The following is a 23821-nucleotide window of genomic DNA, read 5'->3' as shown; positions in this document are numbered from 1 at the left end:
GCGAGATAGATCTAGGCCCACAGCATCTCTGAGCTAACATGAACACACACAAAATCTTGAGACCCCTGGTAATATCTTCTGGTTTAGCTAAACACTCAAAAGCCCTAGAGGATGTTTACATCACTCCCAAACACATTCAGTAAATCACTACTTTTTAAATGTAAATGCATTGCACAGTAAATACACACAGCTACAGAAGAGCTGCATGTGCAGCTCTCCTTTGAGCTCCTACAGCCTGGCAGGTTGCACGCCATGGGAATGTAGAAACTCAGGGCATTTGCCATCTTGCTCCTTTACCAAGCTGTCTAAATGTACCCTGCCCAGGCCAGTGGGAAACACCAGAGCTGAGAGCTTTTGGCAATTTCTTTTTAGTTGAAAAGCCCTGTATTATGCAGCAGTGCGAGTTTGCAGTATTTGAAGGAAATTGGTTTGAGTGAAAGAGGAGCTTGGTACAAGTTAGAAGTTTGCTGTGAATCACAGAATGGTTGAGGTTGGAAGGGACCTCTGGAGATCATCTAGTCCAACCCCCCTGCTCAAGCAGGGTCACCTAGAGCACGTTGCACAGGGTCRTGTCCAGGCAGGTTTTGAATATCTCCAGAGAAGGAGATTCCACAACCTCTCTGGGCAGCCTGTTCCAGTGCTCTGTCACCCTCACAGTGAAGAAGTTTTCCCGCTTCTGGAGCAAATCAAATACCATTAGTGAAAGCTTAAGTAATTTACCGAAAACTCCAGTTTGCCATGGGATACCAGTTCAGTTCACTGGAGCTTCTGGGAAAGTCTGTGTTCCCTGTGCTGTCACTGGGAGGACATCAGGGTAGTGACCCCCAAAGTACTTGAACTCTTAAAAGAGCAGGCAATAGCACTGAGTAAACAGACATGGAATCGCACATTTGATAAAGCCATCTGCTCTTTCATTTTTTTCCCTTCTTCCCGAAAGCCTTGCTTTTTCAAAACACCCATTTAAACAGAGGGCAGTTGTGATTAAATCAAGAGCAAACAGGGGCTGGACTTCTCCCCTGCCCAGGTACAGGAGCAGGCTGCACAGCAGCGGGCGCCCCTCTCCCGTGCCACAGGAAGGCTCCTCCAGAGCCAGGGCAGCCAGAGGCCAGACATAGCAATGCTACAGAGCAGGAGTCAGTGGAAAACCTGCCACTTAGCTCATTTCACCCTACATCTGGGACAGGTAATTCTGGGTCAGCCCTACAAAGCCCACTGCATTGCAGGGGAGAATTTCACAGTGTATTTGGGCTCTTTGGCAGGAAGTAAACAGAAGGTACACATCAGTTACCAAGAAAAGCCATCTTTAAGTAAGCATTTCATGGTTTCAGATCAATCTTCCTTTCACTAAAGCACAATGTTTCAGATTGCTCCCCTTCCCTTGGAGCTCCTCTTTCTCCAAAGATCACACTTCTCCTTCCCCAGGCTCCCAAAACAATACTCCCAGAAGGAGCAAGCACTGGAGCTGCCGTGCCAAAGCAGTGGGAAAGCTTTCCTTGATTAGCTTCTCATCAAGTGATGAATTCAAGGGAGGAGGGAGTAAATTCACCCTTGTTTTATTGCCCGCAAGGGGTGGGGGGGTGCTACTAAGGTTTAGTAGATCAGCTATTTTACTGTTCTTCATTGACCATTTTGCTTGTCTTTTCAAGAGCACAGGAGGAATTTTTATCAACTCAGTGAATCCAAACACTGCCAGGGGTGAGTGGGGATGAAGGTCAACACTAGTTAATGAGCAGTCCTAAGATACACCTAGGTGCCAGTGTTTCAACTCATTTACTATGGATTCAGAAGGGCAAATCCAATCATCTTTCCATTAAGTGCTGCCTATTCAGTTGCAACGGTGTGAAAGAAACCTGAATGCGTGTCTCATGAGGCTGCCGTGCTGGGCTGCCTGCCCCACCACAGCAGACAAGGCGGAATGACGGAGAGGAAGGTCACAGTGGGGACACCCAACTGGCACCCGGGCTCTCTCCTAAGGAGAGCTCACGCATTGCTCGTCTTGCAGGAAGTCACTTTCTGTTGAGAGCTGTAAATACTCATTAATATTTCTTGTCAAGCCACCAAAACACAAGGCCTTTAAAGCCCTGTGAGCTGTAAGCAGCGTGCATGATTTACAGGATAAACTTTGTGATCTTACTAGCAAGTAAGATGGCTTTGGCTTGAGCAGTTATTCCTGCATTTGCCTCAGCAGATGATTCAGCCCCTCATGCCCATTCACATTATGAAATACACTAAGAACACCTTGCTTTTAAAAGCAACAAAGGTATTTTAGTATCATACCCACGTGAAAATATTCTGTTTTTAAAATCCACAAAGAAATCCATGTTAATATATCAATATTTTCTCAGGTACCAACAACCTGAGCTAACCAGCAGCCAAAAACGTAGCTGAGGTAATTAGACCTATCTGGAGAGATCTTTGAGTTGTTTAAGCCAATTTGCACCCTGCTGCAGGTTGAGGTAAAGGCACTTTGGATGTGGAAAGCAAGGTCTTATTCCAGCAGGCAGAGGTCCAAATTCTTCACCTGTCAGCACAGCACTACATTGGGCACAGGATGAGCACAGGGAAGGGCACTTTGCTCCACACACCCCTCTGGGTGAGGAGGCTGCGCTGGAGACACCTAGGAGGCTGCGCTGGAGACACCTAGGAGTCAATTTCTCCCATCTGAGATGGGCTGAGACAGACCACAAGGTTTCATGATAACAAAGAATGTCAGTTCTGTAACAAATTGAAGGCCTCACATGTGGCCTAATATGACCAATTTTAACAGGGGAAGCAGAGCACACAGCTGCATTCCACCTCAACAGGCAGCAAAAGTTGTTTTCTTTCATCTAATGGACATTTGTTATAGGCCAAGATAGTGCATGGGAAGGCTTTAAAAACAATGCTAGGTACAGCATATTGTCTGTATTGGGCTCCCCCCCCCCCCTTTGCTTTTTACTAACTAAAAATCTAAGAGTTCTTTCACACACTTTCTATAATGAAGAGAACAGAAAACAACAGGATATTGCATGCCACAGTATACACAATATAAGCATAGCACTCTTTCAGATGTTTTCCAAAGTTTTAAAACAGAGTTATTGCTTTGTGTTATTTCCATTGTTTTTATATCAAAACTACAAGAGAGAAACTAGGGCAAAATGAAGCCCTTGCACAGGTCTGCAATCACAAGTCTATGTACCAGCATCTTGCAGTATTTGCATATACAACAGCARCTACAGTCATGTGCACTAGCAGGACACTGAGATAGCAAAATATTMATTTAACTCCACAGCCATTCCTGAATGAGCTTCCCAACACTCACATACATGTACCATAGCAGGGAAGAAAAAAGTAGGCAGAGAGGAACAAAAAGCATTCAAAGCCCACATCTGCAAGCAGGATCTGCTTTAGCAGCTTCAGTCAAGCAGCTTTCAGAAGCTAATGTAGTAAGCACATTCATTGCCCTCCAAAAGGGAGGGCAAAAAACTAAACATCATTCAACAAAGTAACAGCTTAGTTAAAACACAGGGACCCCATTAAGGTGATACTCCCACCAGCACACACAATAACAGCCTTACTTACAAAATAGCACAGGGCCAGCTTTCACTCAAGTAAAAAAGCCATATCTGCAGTGGGACATCACAGCAACCTCACCTCAGCAGCAGCCCACCATGCTTCAGACATGGGGGAAATATAGGGAGAGCGGCTAATTGTAGGTCTGAGCCTGATCATTGTAATTAGAGGCAATGCAGCCCAGGTGGAGCTTTCACCAGGTTGTGCCTGGCATAGAGGGCCATAACATCTGTCATCTGCTGTCTGTATTTTAGGTCTTGTTCACACCTACATTATTTACATTGTCTTCCCTCATCAAATCCACAGCACCTTCAAAAGCTGGGGTTAGCCCCAAGATGGAGGTCAAAAGCTCTATCCAAGCAGTCAACTGCCCCACCCCAGCTTTTGGAAAAAAAATAAAAAATAGAAGAGGATACATTTACGTGGCCTTTGAACTTCTAAAGCAAGCTGGAAGGGGTTCAAGTGCCCAGCAGCAATTTACTGTAGCTGCTGGGAGATTTGCATGCACATTCCTATTTAAGTGAGTGAACCAGCAAAGAACGCACAGGCGCCGCTTCTGAGCAAAGCATATCCATCTTTATGCTAGACTGATTTATGAGGTACCAAACATCTGTCTGTTAGCACCTTTAAAAATAGATTCAGCTGATAAAGCAGCTACTTAGGAGAAACAAATACATACATTGGCATAAGGAGGTTGGCTGGTGGGGCTGAGGAGGAGGAAGAGGAAGAGGAGGAGGCGGCGGCTGCGAGAGGGAGCCTGTCTGGCCGGAGTTCCCGCAGGAGCCGGGCACGAGTAGCCTGCAGCCCTCCTCCTCTTTGAATCACGCCAACAGCAACCATGTGGGTGTTACGGTTATGAGATTTTGTGTGGGTCGCCTTCACCTGCTTCCCGAGCCCGAGATGCTGTGCGCTCGGCTGCCGCCGGCTCAGGCGCATCCGCTCAGGCAAGGTTTGCCTGCGCACCCTCTGACTCTGAGCTCGCCTCGTCAAATCTAGCGCGGGGGTGAAAATAGGACACGTGGTTGGTGATAACGCAGGTTTGTCTCATTAAAGATGGCATTATTAATCAAAACTTAATTAGCTGAAGATTCCTTTCCGGCCAGGCTGCTGTGCAGCATTCAATAAAATTTGAAACAAATGCTGTGCCCAATAGAAGCTGTGCCCGAGGGGTTTTCCTGCGTCTTTTTGAACCTGTGCATTGAAAGACCATCACAGTACTTAACGTGGGGTAGTATTGCTTCTCCTCGGACTTTCTGTGCTCCTGTGTAAATCCGTTCTCCCCTGCCCCAGGTCTCTCGTGATATTGAGCAGCATGAACCTGCTGAGCTCTGCTTGCTGGGTTTCAAATCAGGCCGTTCTACACCAGGTACCTCCAGCTCCAGGGAGATTTACACATTGTATATATTACCGCCAGCTACAGACCTGATAATATCTAAACACCCACTTTTCACCTCTTTAGGGGAAATGGGTTAAATCCCTATGTTTAGCTTTGATTTTCCCACACTCTGCAGTGTATAAATACCTGCCAGATGTGAGCGAGAGAAGATGAAACACTGTCAGAGTGAGAAAACGCGTCAGAACCTGCTGCTAAATCTCCGGCTGCTTCCGAGGATGCTCCTGCTGCGGCTGGTGCCCGCGTGGTCCCTCTGCGCAAGCACCATGACACCGGCAGCGCTCTGGGGGGGGTCACGGCCCCCATGCATCTGGCTGCAGCCACCCCACCGGGGCCCCGTCCTCCCCACACAGCCAAGGGGTCTGGGCCACCGGTGTCCCAGGCCCTGCTGGGAGGCGCATATGGAGAAGGCTGTCATGAGAGATGCAAGTCCCTTCTTTCAGAGAAGGTACAGCATGGAGGCAGCCTTCATCCCAGAGGAACATGCTCCTTTTTATCAGGTGCAAGTCAAGAATGCAAGCAGCTGCAAGCAGCATTTTTCTTCCCAACTGTGGTGGGTGCACCACCAGTTCATGCCCTCCTGCCTTCGCAGGGAAATTTGAGAGATACGACGGCTTCATTAGCTGCGGGAGACAAAGTGTCATACAAAGTGCTGAAGGCTCAGCCGTGTTTGCAACAGCTGGATGGATGAGGGATGGCTGCGAACAGAGGGAAAACGTTCAACTTGCCTCTCGTGATGAGTCTGTGTTCCATAAAATATGCTCTGCTGTGAGATTCTCAAAAGGGTGTTGATCCATAGCTGCTAGGGCTATAGCTCAAATCTCAAATCACAGCTCAGATCTCCTTACAGAGCATTCGCTGCTGCATAAGTCAGCTGAGATGGGATCTTGGTCCTCATCTTTCTTCCTCTGCATCCCTCCTGCCCCAGCAGCAGGCCTACGTCAAACTGCACAAGGCATGAAGATTTTCCTGCCCCTGGGGGCTCTGTGGCTTGCAGAGAATTCAGATGTGCGAGGACAGTCTGCCAGAGAGAAGCTGTTTGATCTTTTCATCCCTTGCAGCAAGACATTTTAGTGTAGGCAGCTGCAGACAGGGCTGAAGCATGGTGGGCCTCAACATCACTGCCTTCAGGGGTGGCAACAACCCACTTGAGATCGGCCCGCACATAAGGCTGGGAGCTTGGATATCCATAACGCCCAAACTTGCTAACGTTGCGTTTCTCAACCTAGAGCCTTTCAGAGGGCAGGTGGGACAAGTCAAGCTGACCACGGTCTCAAAGGCTGATGGTGAGATCAGCAATGCAAAAGTCACATAAATGCTATTATCTCATGGCAATAAAGTCAACCATGTGGCATGTCTGGAATGAGGGTGGGCACAAGTAATTTTATGCCTTACAGCTTGCTCAGGCTCTGGATTAATCATCCTAATTATGAYGCTTCAAAGATGCATTGCAGTGCAAGTTGCGCCTTTTGGACTAAGTCTCCTAGAATTAAAATACAAGTAAATTAAAAACTTCAAATACAGAAGACAGAAATAATACAAACATTTTAATCAAAGTGAACAAGAGATCACAGTTTCAAGACTTCTATGATAATTCCATATCTCGTTCTGTTGTCTACAGTTACTGATGCATAATATGATGTAGGTGAAATTTTCACAGTAGGTGTATGATGGAAGCTGAGAACAAGCACCTTAACTTGCAAAATCTGATCGACCTCTTGACTTGCCACAATTTTTATTTTATAAAATTCATACATGCATTTAAAATTCAGTGATCATTCTTGTCTACTAGTTTTATTAAGCCATACTCTTACATCAAAATGGAAAGTCAGCTTTCTAGGCTACTTCTTTTTAAAGTTAATTGCTATTTTTCTAGAGAAATTAACTTCCTACTCCATTTCAGAAGATYCATAGCATGTTTAAAATTATGAATAGCTTGTTTGGGGGGACCAGATTTTTAAGTATCTGAAGATTTTGGCTTATTTGCTTTTTTGTTTTTAAGCATTAAAAAAAATCTTTTTTTCTCACCTTAGATGTAAAAAGTTTTTCTCTATTCATCTCTACAGGTTACAAAAATCTAAGGAATTTCTTCTACTGTAAAGCTTTTTGTAAAGGGAACAGAAGTCTTATTTTCAGAACATTATATAAAAGTATTGTGCCATGTATGAGATTTTTATTCATAATAAATAATAGTTAATAATGGAAAAAGTTCACTAAACATAAGACTAAATCATTGAAAACAATAAGAACTTCAACATAAATCATTCTGTACTGTTTATTAGACAAATATTACTAGTACAGAATGATCTCCAAAAATACCGTGGAAAAAAATCTTCCCTGAGCTTAGTAGATTTTAATAATGATTTTGCYGAAAATCTAGTATATTTAAATATAATGCACAGTACAGGTAATGATCCTGCTTACCGTAGGATACAGTTAGCTAATCAAGAGTACTCCAGAACCACTATCCAAGTTCCTTTATTTGACTGAGTCCAGCTGGGAACTCAAGGTAGAGCAAGAATAAAATTTGCGGAATAAAATCAGCAATAGCTTAAGAGATTTGAGAAAGGTTCCTCTGCACAGCGTATTATCCGTGTCTGGTGAAAGTCATATTTGACTCATAAATGCAGTTCCAGCTTGAACAAAAATGACTTCTGATTATTTTCAGCAGAGCTGGAGCTTATGCATTTTCTGCTGTTGCACAACTAAGCCTTTTTTTTCAGTGTTTCGGGATGGTGACTGTGCTCTCCAACACATGCTGCCACACGTGGTGCACACGTAGCCTACCTGCAGAGACGGCTGTCCCAGCAATGTGGCCAGAGTGACTTTTCTTACATAAGAATTCTAAAAAATAAATTGTTTTGGTAAAATAATATTTACTGGAGCGATCAGCTTACGCCAGAGAGAGCAGAAYGTAGCTATGAAGAAGGTCTAGCCCAAAAGGCTGTTTACAGTTCAAGGTTTCTTTAGTGCTTACAGCATAATTTGTGCCATATGTTCTCTTATTTACAGTTTTCCAAGGAAACCATTTTCTATTCAATGCGGAGCGCGGGAAACTTTCTGTAGGGCAGCAGCTCTGCGCCTTCCCACATAACGTACCCTTTCATTACAGCTGGGGTTGCCTTGCTATGGCAATTCGTAATGGGATAACATGTTCCTTGAATTTTTGTTTGGTCTCTGGCAGCAAGGAAAAGTTGCAACTGATGGTCCTGATTTGCTGAGGTCCAATGTGATGGCCCTGGGAACATATGGAATACAGAACATTAATTTGGGTTTCTGATGACCCTCCACATTTATCTCTGTAGAAGCCTTCCTTTGGAGGCCGATTCCAGTTGTTGGTAGCCTGGGACCCTCTGGAGTTAGTCTTTTAATGGAAATAGGCATGTCCCGTGTTATTTAAAATTATACCGAGATTGCAGCAGCAGTAACAGTCATTAATTGTCTGAAGTGAAGGGTCAAAATTGCCATCCCTGGCAGAAGTCTTTTACATTTGTCCTATGCTCTCTGAAGGGATGGAGTTCCACTGTTCAGGCATACGAAGGAAAATCAGAGGATACGTCATAAAGGCACGGCGAAGAGAAGATCTGAACGGCTGAAATGTCACACTGGCCACGGAACTGCTTTTGTCGCATTTCTGAACGCGATTGCGCTCCCGCGTCACACCAAACCCTTCCCGTTCAGCTAGCGAGGACAGGCGGCTTTCCCTCTACTGAGAGACATAGAGTTCTGCTGGCCCTTTCTAATCATTAATGTTTTATCAAATGGTAACCCTGCAGCATGAATAAACATGGATGACTCCTAGCTTTTACATCCCTTGAATTTTAATAAAAGAATTTAAACTATAATTTTTAATAATAATCCAGGAGGATTTTTCTTTATCATGTGTCAATAACAGAGGAGCTGAGCTGCCGGTTATTTGGAGGCAATGATAGAAACAGCAATTAGTTTTAAAAAAATTAACAGTGAGTAAACYAGACATACAATTCAGCACCGGTAAACATGGAAATTTTCTGGTATTTTTCTAAAGTTGTTCTTCAGACTACTTCCGCAGTAAGTGCTTGAATTGATGTTTGATTGCAAGCATATGTATGCAACTTCAGCCTAATTAATTACAAGCTTTAGGTGCCTCCAACCTGTCATCTTTATACACGTGCTCACRTTATGTTATGGGTATGTGGGGGCATGCAGATTTTGTGCCTGCATGGAGGAAAAGCCCTTTAAAATTTTTCAGTAAGCTTTCTTTGAAAAGTTGGATACAGCTAGTCCCAAGCCAGATTTGTAAGTAATTTTTCCAGCTTGCTGGGCTGATTGTTTTGGAAAACCCTGACTCTYCTCTACTCTACCAAAATATTCCTGTTGGCACCAAAAGTATGCATGCATGCGGAGGCTTCACCCTCCGTCCGTCCTCCCAAGCGGGCTGGACGCCTCCCCTGCCCGGCTCGCGCCAGGAGGGGGGACAAATTTGTAACTGCCAGACTTAGAGCGTTCAGTTTGTTTTCTGCTTGCTATGCGTTTCTGCTGAACTTACCACTGCTGTTTATACATAAGGGTCTTCACGCAGAGGCTGCTTCCTCTGTGTCGGTCCCGTTAAGGACAGACATGGGAGACTCTGGKCTGACATTGCCCAGGGCTTTAAGAAGCGCTTTCCCAAGCAGTGCGCGATTTTGCTTTATTGTAAAAGAAATAATTTTTTTCCTCCTGATGTTCTTGATAGCAACATTTGTGAGCTAGTTAAAAAGGAAACTGGTTTTGGTGGCTTTAGGTCAACACAAAAATACGAAAGAAAAGCTAAAAACAGGAACAAAGTTGTCTTGAGGTGCTTCGAGTGGTCCCTTGTCTGTGTTCTGCCATAGAAGAGCGATCAGGTTAGGGAAAGCTGCTCTGTGAAAAATGGCTCTTAAGGGAAACTGCCCCTGCGTGTTAAGCTTCTGTTTCTCTCACATTTCTCCACCTTCAGCATTACCCCCGTCGTGACCCTCGTCTTTGTTACACAACTCGCAACCTGAAAAAACACAACTCTAATGAAAGGAGCATTTCTGTGACTCTATTTCTATTTTGTTTGCTTTAAAAAGCCTCAATACTGAATTTAAAGTTTATGGAGATGGGTAACAGGACGCCTGTGAGCGGGAATAATGGCAGACTGTTAGGAATTATTTTCCTGCAGCAACGCACCACCATGCGAGAAGTCCCACGGGAGGGGAACCGCGATTACGCGGACACGGCTCGGGTTTGTCCGAGTGTTTCAGTGCTCAGCACCGGGGCCGGGAGAGGGTGCRGGTGCCCCTGCAAACCTGCCGCTTCGCCCCCAGGCCTCCATCCCTGTCCCCGTGTCCGCCAGCTGTGGAGAGAGCACAGGGAGCTGCGGGAGGTGGCAGTGATGCCCGGCRCAGGAGAGGACGTGGGCGCCCGGCCGTCCCCACCGCCCCAGCTGGCGCGACCCGATGGGGCTCAGGCCTTCGCCATCCGTGAGAGCCGGGCTCTGGGCGGCCGATCGTCCCCCCTGCACGGTGCGAGCTGAGCTGCTGCCGAGGCCCGGGGCTTGGGAACGCCGGGCTGGGCGTAGGGTGCACACCATGCACAGAAATCCGATTTCACGCCTTGGAAATGAAGTTGCAGATACCTTCACTGGGCTGTGTCTCAGGAGTGTTTCTACCGCTCCTACCGCCCCCTGATAAAGGTCTTCTGGATATTTATCTCCTTCGAGATGAATTTTTATTAATCAACCAAAGTCTTTTTATTACACAGGTTACAAGCGTCAGTTAATGTAATTTGCAGGCAGGAGAGATCACCTTTAATTTCACAAAATGGAGAAAAGATATGCTCTGTTTAAAATACTGTGTAGCAGTATGATTTAATAAACTGTAATTCCTTTTAATTTTATTACAGCCTATCCTCTTGCAATATATACATATTACTCTTGCAAATATACATCCATTTTTAAAGGCTGGTCACTTAAAAATAGATCGAGAGTGCTAATTTAGCTGTAAACATAATCCATCTGGCATCTTTGAAGTAAGTTCTTTAATGATTTCATTGAAATCAACAGAGCTCACTAACTGTTAATTAAGCATTTTTATCCTGCAGTTCATAGTCTATAGAATTAAAACTGTAGGTAATAAAACGAAGGAAACATAAAAGAGTTCCTTTTGATCTGGAACTTCTCCCACCAGAATGAGATCACAAATGCTTCATTATGTTTTATAGACTGACAGAAGTTCAAAGCTAACAGTAGACAGAAATTGGTTGTAACCACTGGATTAAGTATCTATGATTCAATCAAATACGATTATTGGTTATGCTGCTTCCTGGAGAAGTACATCCATGAATAAAAGCAGCAAGGAGGGTAATCATAGTATTTCATTTCAAACGAACTTGGGGTGAAATTATGTTCTTCACTGTTCACACATATCCTCAGAAATTGGGTTGCAGCATCTGCAGGAGGTGGCTGGTGCCCATCTGAGCGGGCAGCTGCGGGGACACCTTGCGGGCATGGTGGCACGTCTGCAGTGACTCGAGAGTGAACTAGCTGCTGTCATGGACAAGAGCACAGCTAACGGCATGACAGTCGGTACTGAGTGCTGTTGGAAATACCTCCAAGTTTTTTAGCATTTTTAGTATGAAATGCCTAGAAACTCTTAAAAATATGACATGTGCCTGACGASCAGCTTTGAAAAAACAATCATAAATGGAGAACCTACAACTTCCTTGGGAACTGCTCAATATATTTCTATCCTCAGGACTTCTTGGAAGGATTTTTTTCACATCAGTGTATTCACAGCTTTATGTTGGGCAATGTGAATGAGTTCCGAATATACGTATGAAAGTATATACAATTGCCTATGACGGTCAAAGGAAGCCTACAAGAACTGCTTGTTGATATTAAACAAATGAAGAAATTTTTTTTTAATGAACAGCTGGTATAAATGAAGCTGACATAAATCACATCTAGCTGGAATCAGCTTTAACTTAATATACAAAATGTGTTCATATTAGTTCATATGAAGGATGGAGAATAATCAAGTTTTCTTTCATTTGCCCTGAGAACTTTCTGGGGATGTTGTAGCAGCCAAACTTTTTGCACCAAAAATTATTTAGAAAGTTTATAGATATGTTTGCATACCTTCATGACAAAAGCCCTTAGTTATGTCCCATTTTGGTACCACTACTACCACAAATTACAATTCATTTGGTACTACAGTTAATTTCATTGGATATTATGGTACACCGGCCTATGACACTTGTTCGGAGTTGTATCATGTTACCTCTAGGAGAGCAGATGTTTTGTCTCAGAGTGAACAGAATAGCTGTAGAAATTTGAACAGGATCAAACCAGTCTGAGAGTTCACACAGTTAACAGATAGAATTAATACTGTGCTTCACTTCATTTCCCCACCCATCACCAGTGCTAGCACTAGTATACAATATAATACTAATATAATACATTAACTGTATATACTATAATACTATTATTATACTAATATAATACTAATATACTAGTTCCAAGAATATTCCTGCGTAAGCTACAATAAGATAGTGCTCCCAGTTTCACCATGATGTAAACRCTTACATTATGCAAAAAAATGAGAAGTATGCAGACCAAAGCCAAAATAAATGCTGTCTTGAGGTGTTTTGATGGCATACCTGTATGGCAGGGTTGGTAATTTCCGTTATTCGTGCCGTGAATACATGCTATGAATACATCTAAAATATTTCTACACCTGCTAATGTTTCTCTAAGAGCAATGATTCTGGAAGGAAGGTTCCTCAAGGCAGGAAGCAAAAGGACTGATATTCTTTGCAAGGCTGTGCAGGAGCCCTCGCACCCCGGGCTGTGCCGTGGGGGCAGACGACATCTTTGCTGGGACAGGACAGTTTCCTCGCAGAGCAAGGTCACACAGCTAATGAGCCTTAGCGCTGACCGCTCTTACTGGGCCTATTTCAGGAGGTCAACAAGCGGGCAGCTGTTCCTCTGCAAGATTTTCTTCTTTTTGCAATATTATGGTCCCACTTTTCCAATTATGAAAGTCTACTATAACGCCCTGCTTGGCAGTATACAGGGGATAGTAACTGCCTGAGCTGGTAACATTGAAAGACGCATTAGATACAACTTTGCTGAAATTGGAACCCGTTCGCTTGCAGGCCCAGCTTTACAAGAGCTAGCTGATCTTTTCAAAGCAAACGGAGGCAAACAAGCAAAGTCTGATATGCAGCAAGTAACCAGGAAAAATAAAGTAGAATAACAAACAAGTAATTTTCACAGAGGTATTATCAGTAAGTCTAGGATTTAATGGGTGCCTTAGATAAAGTTTTACTGCTAAAGGTGTAACCAGAATCTTTATCTGACTTTACCAAGCTCAGTCATTACCTCTTTTCTTTTATAACATCAAAATACTGATTAAGAAGAAGGGTTTTAGCTAATGAGGTCAATATAATTGAAAGGATATTCAACATCCTTCCTTGATCACATGCTTCAGAGAGTCAACCCCAATTTATCATTTGGTTTCTTATAGGCTAGAATACGTTAAGAACTATAAAAACTCTGCTTAATTATTTAAAGGAATCTAAATATAGCTTCTTTTAATGCTTTGGGACCTACTGAATAAAACAGCTGTCAGCAATATGTTCCTCTGACAAACGTTCGTATGAACACTTAGCCTGTTCTTTCTAATTTCAAAAATATGGTCATAGTCAATAGTCACCCGAAGACAGGTGTGTAGTCCAAACATAAATTTTATTTTTCTAGAATTAAAATCAAATGCACAGACACTATCAAATGATTACCAGGTGTCATAACCTATGAATTTTACATTATTAGGGACATATCTAAAAAGCATGATTTGTGGTGCAATAACTTACTGAAGTTGCCAAATTCAAAAGCTGAATTATGTTGGGTTAAATAATTTCTCATATTTGACAGATTTAAGTGGCCTAACGCATGAAAGTTCTCTCTGTCCTATGGGCTAGACTCTGCAGGTAGGAACTGTGAGCATTTAATACAGTTATTTTCAAGCGGGCAAGCTAAGGATCTGAAACATGATCACTGACTAAAAAGGTGCTGCACTTGTTTATGACCAGGTTGAAACTGGCCCAAAAATCTCTATAGTATAAAACAAAAAACCCARCATCAGCTATAAATTTTTACTCCAAGGACACTGAGTAGTTAAGCTTACAACAAAGTTCTGGCCATGTTGAAGTCACTGGCAAAACTCCTAGGGATTTTTTAATAAAACCACAGCAATACCTCTAAAGGGTATTATTAAAATTAGAATATCAAAATATATATTATGTAGAGACAGAGGCTAGGAGGAGGAGTTGTCTCATTTAATGGAGAACACACTGTGTGAATTAGAACTAATTTTTTGTCTTTGTTTCTTTTCAGCTAAGAACAATAGCATGTCTGAGGATGCATGGAAAAAGTTGTATAAAGCTTCCAAGAGACTGAAGTTCACAGATTAGTGAGTTTCTTTTCCAAGAAAACTCTATGTAAACATCATTAGTAAAGAAGAAGAGGAAAAAATAAGTAAAAGCACAAAATCAAACAGTTCTAAGACATTGCTGCATGTCAGTATTATTTCATTTTAACTAGGAATACCAAGTATACCAGACAAAAGGAGAGTATTTTGAAATGAGGGCACAATAGCTGCAACCACAAATATTCACACTCTCACTTTGCTTGCAGAACTCCTTTTCATGTTTGTGTGTATGCCTCAGACACATTGCACATCCACACATGTATTTCTCATACAAATATGGGACTGCCAATCTGCACCATGTGCGCCTTCATCCCTGAGCACCTGGAGAAGCGCTAGCTGCTAGCAGTGGTTAGGAGCACTTTCAGTTAGCAAAGAGAAGGCCATCAAAAGCCACAGGAGAAGCAGAAGAAATGGAGCACTTCACTTATTTTAAGGACATCTCTGAGGCTGGTACTGACCTGGAAAGCCTTTCTTAAATGGCCTATGGATTTTTAATTAATAAAATTTTGATAAGTCTAAATTAATCTTGAGTAATGTATTGGTATGGAAACAATCTAGTTCAAAGAATGACTAATCTGTTCCAGCATAATAAACGTTAAGCAAGGATAATTAATTCCAGACTTTCAGATTCAAGGACTTAAGTTTCAGAATGCATAATCAAATACACACAACAGTAACATAATTCAGGAAGTCTGACCGCATATCATAGGCCCCATGAGAGGCCTCATCTATCATAACAGAAATAATCTTATTTTGAGAGCAACTTGACAGCACAATCAGACATTGTACCTAAAACTCTATCCATCCCACATCTAGACATTCATCCATCCAAAACAAGCTGCTTGGACATTCACCTTGAAAGGATTTCTGCAACCCATATGCTCTTTCACAGAACTTTACAAGTGTATATGAGTTTTCATTATGATCTCCATTGTTGGAGAGTTGCAAGTACTCCATTCATATCATACCAGACCAAAGTAGATGTTAAATCACTAAAATCTGGAATCAAACCTAGCAACCTTGGACATGCTTTTAAATCCCTCATCCATGTCAACAGTTCTTAGCTGCATCTTTTCATACTTTGGGAAGTGAAGTCTGACATGCAGAATGAAGTATGAGGTTCACTACCATAAACCAATATTTATCCAGGAGGTAACAGTTACAGCAAAATACACTTTTCCCCTATTTGAGTAAACAAAAGTGTGAGACCAATAACTGTAAGATTTTAAAACATCAGTTGTAGCCAAAAAGCAAAAATTGCAAATTCAGGAGGGTCCTGAATAACTAAGGAGATTTGTAGAGAATATGTTGGCGAGGACAGCTGCTGTTATAAGCCTTCCTTTGGGATCGGGGCTACTTGTGCTGGAGGCAAACAGTAGAAATTCAGCCTCAGAGAAAAACTACTGAGTTCACACTGAGGTCTTTTTGGCATGAATTTCTTGTTTCCAGTACTTGATTGGCCAAATTACAGCTGTCACTGAAACGTGCCATGTGAGAAAAAATGAAAAGGCTATTCAAAACAGAGTCTTCAATGTAGAGTTGTCCAATCTCTGAGAAGTACGTCACCCTGAGTTTCTGAAACTTCTACAGTTAATGTAAATAAGATGTAAAGCAAAGACAAAATACAAATGAGCAACAAGTCTAAGGGCTAAATCCATCTTCATTTACACCTCTGCAGCTGCAGTGAATACAGAACTCAGACATTAGGTTCTTATATGAGCAAAGGTACTTCTAATGTAACTTCAATCTGACTTCCAAAATAGGTTTTAGAAAATTTATTTAAAAATGTGTTTGTTCCTGCCTGGAAAAAAAGCTTGAAGGAAGGTGTTCACTTCAAATATTACCCAGTGAAAGGACAAACTCTAGAGACTAGTTAGATCAAGTAACATGAGTTTGCCAAAAGACACAGTGAGAGGGCTTGTGAAAAAACAGGTGCTCGTATTTGAGTTTTCCATGCTTTCTTTGACTGTTCAAAAATGTAGTCAGTCTTAGGGAGAAAGCTGCATCTGGAAAGACACCTTCACAAAAAGGGCCAGTATTTTGCTGTTGTGTGGCACTAAAAAGGCTCAAAATGAGGCAGAATTGGCTAGAGTAAAGTTCTCATTGTAACACAGAATTTTATTTTATTAAAAATAGTGAGAAGACAGAAGGGAAAGGAAATTATTGATGTTTACCATTCAAAGCCTGATATAATGCCAAGAACAGAGAAGTGATTAGGCAGCTAGAAAGAAACAAGACTTATTGTACAAAAATCAAAATAGTCCTATTTCCAGATGTCAGCTTGCTAACTGAAGCCAGAATAGCAGAATCCTAGCAAGCAGCATTTTATAAAAATAACTGCAGTTTACATCACTGCCCCCAGTCCCCCCCAACAGAACGCAGAATCTAAGCATTGCTTAAGCATTAGAAGATCTGTAGTGAAACTATGGTGAAAGTGCTATCAAAAAGTAATACCTAGTAGGACCCAAACAATGTCTTTGACAAAACAACAGTGCAGAGTTTTTGTTTTTCTTGCTGAGATTTATTTTATTCTGGGGAGCTTGTTTTGTTTCAGATCTTGGGATGATGGGTCTACTAGAAACATGTCATTAGAAGACAACCACATTTCGTCTCCATTATTATACGTGCACACTGGAAGAGAAATCGACACAACCAATACCTCTGAATGCTTCTATCTGGGGAAAACTCCCACAAAATACAAGTATGGAAAGAAGTATTTAAACGTCTATTTCCAAGTCACACATGCTTGATAGAATATATCAGGGCTTAAGTCTAACTGCATCGAATTACTAAGGATTGGGACATCATCGGTCAATATGAGAACAGTACTAGAGCTCTCTATTTTTTGCACCTACAGAGAAATTACAGGGTTCTCTTTGGAATTATCCATGTGAAATTTCTCCTAAACCATAGTCTCAGTAAAAGCAAAACTTAATAAAAGTAGGAAGATTATCTGAAATGGAAAGAAACTGTTTCTTTGTTTTGTTTTGTTTTTAACTTACCTGGAGTCAGAATTCTTACAAGATAAACCAGAACATTCAACTTCCATTTAATTCTGGAGAAAGGCAAATGTCTAATTTGGTGTTACTTAAACACAACTCCTCTCTCTTTATTGTTCCTATCAACCCACTAGCCCCAGGCTACCACCTACTACAGAGATGCTGTCTTCTGCTAACTCCAGGATCTTCTGATCTTGCTGATCCTTATCTAGAGCCAACATCCTTGCTTTCCAAAAACATTCCTTCCAGTTCTGGGGTTTCATTGGAAAAAAAAAAAAGAGGAGACTAACAGCCATTGAAGAAAAGAAAAATGATTGATCTTAGATCGCTTTGTCTGCCTGTAATAGTTCTCAACCAGGCCTCCAAGCAAACTTGTCCAATAGTATTGTTTTATTTTTTAATGACTATTATAGACAAAGATCAGATTCTTTATCATAGCTTGGCTGGTTCTGAAATTTTACTATGACACTATACATCTATCAACAATGTCAGTCATTTCACTGCTTTATAATGTTAAAGTAGGCTACAGAGTGGGCAGACAATGAGCACCAAAGGTAGAAAAGGGCTACTTAATCCCTTTGGTGACACACTTTTGACACTTGCTGTTTTTTAAACAATTACACAGCCTTGTAACTTAAAAAAAAACCAAAACAGCAATACTTATTATGTGCCACAGTTTTAATAGAGTACATCAGAAATGAGGCGGCACTTTAAAATATTTTGTTTTAAATACAATAATCATAGTCAGATAGGAACAAACAGCTCCATAAAGTATATTGTTTGCTTCTATAAATTAATCTGTAAGAAAAAAATTGGCCTCTGAATCACTGACTACCTCAGTGGAGTTACTTGTGTGCTTTAAGCTAAGTACATATAAATGACTACCAGACTTGCAGATAAAATTTGCTACAGCAATTTCCACTTAAGTTCAAATGTCATCTGTGTTAGGACACAACCCAATCTCATAACAACTAAACAGCAGCATGTAAACAGCTCTTCATGCCACTCCCTCCCATGTTTTGTGCAATTCATAAAACACAGGGCCTAATATTATACTGTAGGTAAGAAATTCAGAAACAAATTGCAAATAAAGCCTAGGAAAGAATCAGCAAAGCTTGCCTGTATTCTGGTAAAAGATTTGCAAAAAGATTTGAAAGCTTCTACATGGGGTCCTTCTTCAGATTTCTTAAGACTTGCCACATCCTCCAGAAAAAGAATGAGATGTTGGTACAAAACAGTTTGCGTTTTGCAGCATATTAATGTACTGATTTTTTCAAGGGGGTAGGGGAGGGGAAAATACCACTTTGGAAGAACAACCAATGTTCTGAGAATAACCTGAATGCCAACTTGGCAATTTGCACTTCAAAAATGTCTTCAACCTTTATAAGACACGCATGATGGCAAAATTAAGGCTGTTAAAAATACATGGTTTACTTTGGTAGTTTATAATTCACAGTGGCATTTAGTGGGTGGAGCTGTAAATTGGTAAGTGGACCCTGCCACAGCAGGGTATGCTGCTACTCTGCAAAGAGAAATCTTTACTAAGAATAGGAATGTGGTCACAGTGATAATGAACAAGGGCTTAGCCTGCCTGAAATGTTGATGGGAGATCTGCAGATGGCTGTTGGACGTATAACAGCTGCTCTAGAAATTAGATGTTATCAAAGATTTCTGAAATACTGAATTAGGATGAAAAGCATACAAAACTTAACCAATAAGGCTTAGTTTCAAATTTTAGTAGTACCACTGAAGGGAATAGTGGCATATGAAACATCTACATTCTTGATAATTTGGAAGGCACAATTTTACAGAAAATAAAATGAATTTATTCTGCCATAAAAGGAAGGCAAGACTGAAGAAGAGTCTCTACACATAAAAACACCCTTTTTCATATGACTTTTCAAATAAAGTAGATTAATCAGCCACAAAAGCAATGTGATATGTTTATCAGATAATTGATCTGGTCTGTCAAACAAACAAAAAAGGCCTGATTTGTAAGTCAGAGACTTCCTGGAAAGAATACCAATATTCTTAACACAAACAGAATTTTAAAGATATTAGATTACTCTCGGAAGGAATAATTTACTTATCACTTGCTAGGAAGATATCCCTTTGGACTTTTTGTAGCTCTAAAAACCTTACCTAAAGGTCACAAATCAATAGCATATCACTAAGAATCCTGAGTGAAAGGTGCAGGGATGGTAATATAACACCCTCTACCTTCAAATATTTTGAAGCTTTACTACTGAGTCACAGCTGCTACCTGATTACTTTTCACCCATAAGTATACAAGAAAATACACCAAACCCAAATGCATAACAGGGTACTTGAATGACTACTGTAAATTCATGTTTCTGGTTGCCTGAATTCCACATCAGAGGACATCAGCACAGCAGTTTCACTTCTCCGGCCTTAAGGAACATGCATGAGAACAACGTGTGTAGGTCAGCCTTAAAATGATCCACAGGAAGCTTTTCAACAAAAGCAAAAAGAAATCTGTCTGAAATCACKGCATCCACTTCATGCCATAGCACGACCGCTTCCTATTGGGCCCTGCTTTGATCACTGTTTGTGCTGGCCAGCTCGAAGCCTCCCAGCCCAGCAAGGGTTGTACACAGACCTCCCACTGCTAAACAGCTTGTCAGTGGAGGAAGCCGAGTCACTTTTCCTGAAGGAAGACACTGACAAAGTGATTTTGTCACAAAAACGGTACATAAAACTTCTAACCTTGCTTCTTTCCAGTGCAGAATGTTAGACACAACTCTAGTAGAGGGCATGTTGACCTGCACGTTAATAGTCCCTCTTTAACATTTTCACAAGTATTCTCGTGTTGATTTCCTTTACCACTGACTAGATAAAAGGACTATTCAAAAGAAATTTTGTGCTAGTAACCCACCACACTGGACTGGTGAGTCATCCACATGGAACTCGATGATCACTACATGCCTTCTGTCAAGAGATTGCTTAAGGAGGCAGCTATACAGAGAGAAATTATTGAGTTTTATTATCTTCCTGGAAAGACTCCATCAGATCTTACAACGGGATTTACAGCGGTTTTTGTGCCCGAGATAGGAAACAGATAAAGTTCTTCTATCAGTCTTAAGCCACTAATAACAGGCTACTTGGCAGACAGGATTAAACAGGGTAGGACCCCAAATAGCCTTAAGACTTACGCTTCTGTTTTAAAATTCTATGTTCCCATACAGTAACAACTCTAAAGCATACAATAAGATAATGATCTGCTTCAAATCCTTCCTTTCTCAACAGCAAGAAATGAGGCACCGATGTGTTACTTTCCATTTTATCACAGATAAATAATTGCAAGAGTAGGGATTTCAGGCCAAGTATTTTAGGTCTGCCAACTTCAGCACTCTATGTGCTTACAATCCATCCTGATTAAGGTTCTGAAATTCTGGCCGGATATGAAAATTCACTGGCTAGAAAGTGAATCTCCCAACCTCAAGGCACCTTGTTCTACAAAACACTGAAATCCCGTCACGTGCATGTGAAGTATATACAGCATTAACAAGGAATACCAAACAGATTTAAGTGCAGTTAGAGCTTTAAATACAACATAAAAACATGAAACTAGAATTAGACTAAGTATTTTGACCTGATAGCTCATGCTCTGTCTAGGCTATTCTGAATTTCAGTGTTCTTTCAACGTAGCAGTGCTACTCCCAGCATCGAAACCAGTCTCTAGCATTGAAACTAGTCTCTCCTAAGTAGAAATAGGTGTGTCACACTTCTATGCCTGATTGATTGCTCTTTCTAAAGTGCTCAGACTTGGATGTCTTATTCCAGGCACAAGTAAGCTATGTTTTGCATTAATTCCCAAAATGTTGTTCCTCTCTGTCTGCAATCTAAAACTATGTTGGCCGCATAATATTACAAACTTATGAGCTATGAACATTCAGTGTCACTACCCACCCATCCATTTTTCCAACTCAACAGCTATTTTCCTAGCATACTGCATTGATCATGTCAAGGCTTACTTGCTTACCCACGGTAGTTCTCTGTATGGGCTAGTTATCAGCACCATCGAGGCAGAACAGTTTTGTTTTCGCTCTGCAGTAAATACAAAAATTATCTCCTACCCACCTGTACTCAGCCTCAAAATAATTCTTAAGCTTAGTGAATTATAGCCAATTAATGTAGCTGTATTTTCACCTTTATTTTTATTTCTTAGCAGGTGAAAATTTGGGTGAAGATCCCACATCAGAAGACCAATCAGGTCTTTGCACACCATGAAAAACTGTTGTATAAGTCAGAATTTAGGAACTTCTGACATACGACACATGACTTCTACACATTCCAGCTAACTTTCACACTCTCAACTATTCCTTATGATTCCTTTGGAATAGCCATGTTTATACTTTGTAAGTTTACTTCTGAACTGTCTAAACTTTGCATTTTTAACTGGATACAAATCCTAACTGAATATGAACCCAAACAAGGAGTGCACTATCCCAGTTTGACAGTCATTATTGGTTATCCTCTTAGCATTTCTTCATGGACAAGTTTCTTCTCTAATGCTCTATCTCCTGATATGTTGTAAAACATGTTGTTTTTTCTGATTAAATGAATCTTTTCTCTAAAATATGTTAACAAAATTTTGCAGCTAAGCCACTCTACAGCGCAGAATGGCTCCTGGTAGCTAACAGCAATTATAACTAAAGTATCAGGTAGCCAATTTAGAGGCTTCAAGAAGACCCCAGTTTAGACTACACAGATGAATTCAGACAAAACTGAATTTCTCCACCTCATTTCAGAAGTGGGTGAACACGATCCATTTCCAACTCAAAGCTGTATGACTGCTAAYACTAATCAGATACATTTAGAACTTGCCAAATACAAACTTGTAAAGAGGTAAAGATTTTGTACCTGAAACTGTGAGCAACTTTGATAATTCCAGATCTTTCTCTTACAGATGATACAGCAAAAGAAAATATTTTGTTTTCTAACTTCCTGGTTAGCAGAAGATAGGCTGAAATCAAGTTACTGCATATCATTGTACAATTTACCGAATAAAAGCCTACATTTTCCATGATGACCTGTATGTAATCTAGCTGATCCTGTGATATGCTTTAAAAAGCCAATCATGGACTAGATTCAAGATTTTATTTCTGAAGTCTTTCCATTTCTTCATACATGATGTTTTTCAAAAGAGTTTGATATTTTATAATAGCAGACAGGTAATTTCTTAAGTAGCAAAAGCAGAACTAAATGAATACAAATATAATTGTAAATGTGCTGATTAATGCACAAACCCTGAAAATGTAATGGAAAAATTTTCTAGTAACACAAATTTTATGTAATAAATGATACTTTTATCTCAAAAAAGTGCACACAAGCAGATCATTACTACATATCAATATTTGTTAGGACGGATGAGTAATTTGTGAAGAAAGAGAACATCAGTATTCTTTCTATACAGTATTTCATTGCTAGTAATTTGTAGTATGTTTAACAAGCAGGCATTGCCTGTGCATAAACTAAATTATGTTTTCAGTCAACACTTATATATTATTTAAATATGTATTCTAAATTATATATATATAAACTTATCTGGATGTATTATTTTTCAAAAGACACATCACAATTCTATAAGTGCATATCTATAAAAAGTTGCTTTCTTAATCAGAATCTTTTCTTCATATTAACCCTGTATCAGCTAAATATATACACACATATGTTTAACCTGGGGCACAAGTAGRTCTTACTTCAGTGAACAGCTGCTCTCATACTCAAATACAGATAAACTCTTAATACCTAGCTAAAGTTGTGACACCATGAGAGGTTATATCACCACATTCAGAGCTCAAATCATATCTATACAATCTAAAATAATCTTCTGATTACATCTGTAAAGTATTACTATAGGATAGGTATACTTCTGATTTTAATGGGATGTAGAGAAAAAAGGCTGGATGGGGCAGCCTGAAGGTTGCAACCATATTCCAGTTATTCCCCATACTATATCCCAACTATATCCCAGCAACCATTCGTGTTAAGCTACAGGGAAAAGAAAGGAGGGGAACCTAAATTCCCACCTGTCTTAATAGGATAGATATCATCATCTTGGGAAATCAGATTTCTACAGGAAGAGAAGTTTTATGATTGAAATATGACATATAATGGCTGCTAACAAAATAACTATGCACCCATTCTATGAGTGTTCTCCTCCCCCACTGAAACTGGAAGGTAATGTGCGATCATCTGTGTCTACCATGCTGAAAGCATACACATAAGCATTTTACAGCACAGGACCTAAACATGGTAAATTCACAGACCAACTCATAACTTTGTGTGAACGCCCTACATTTACACACCATTCACTAGTGTCATGCAGTCTGCCCTTGCACTTCTGTTCCAGAAGTAATACATTTCTTTATCAGTAATGCC

At 40.7% G+C, this 23821-nt stretch overlaps 1 protein-coding gene across 1 annotated transcript in view; it reads right to left on the bottom strand.

Moving 5' to 3' along the window:
- COL24A1 (collagen type XXIV alpha 1 chain) overlaps positions 1-4488 on the bottom strand; it is a 180933-nt gene extending 176445 nt beyond the window's left edge. Inside the window, exon 1 of the mRNA XM_026057594.1 lies at positions 4232-4488. Coding sequence (XP_025913379.1) covers positions 4232-4488 — 257 coding nt within the window. The remainder of the gene's footprint in view (positions 1-4231) is intronic.
- Between the last annotated feature and the right edge of the window lie 19333 nt (positions 4489-23821).

Source organism: Apteryx rowi, unplaced genomic scaffold, assembly GCF_003343035.1.
Source record: "Apteryx rowi isolate R43461 unplaced genomic scaffold, aptRow1 scaffold_14, whole genome shotgun sequence".
Lineage (NCBI taxonomy): Eukaryota > Metazoa > Chordata > Aves > Apterygiformes > Apterygidae > Apteryx > Apteryx rowi.
This window is presented reverse-complemented; position numbering and strand designations above follow the sequence as displayed.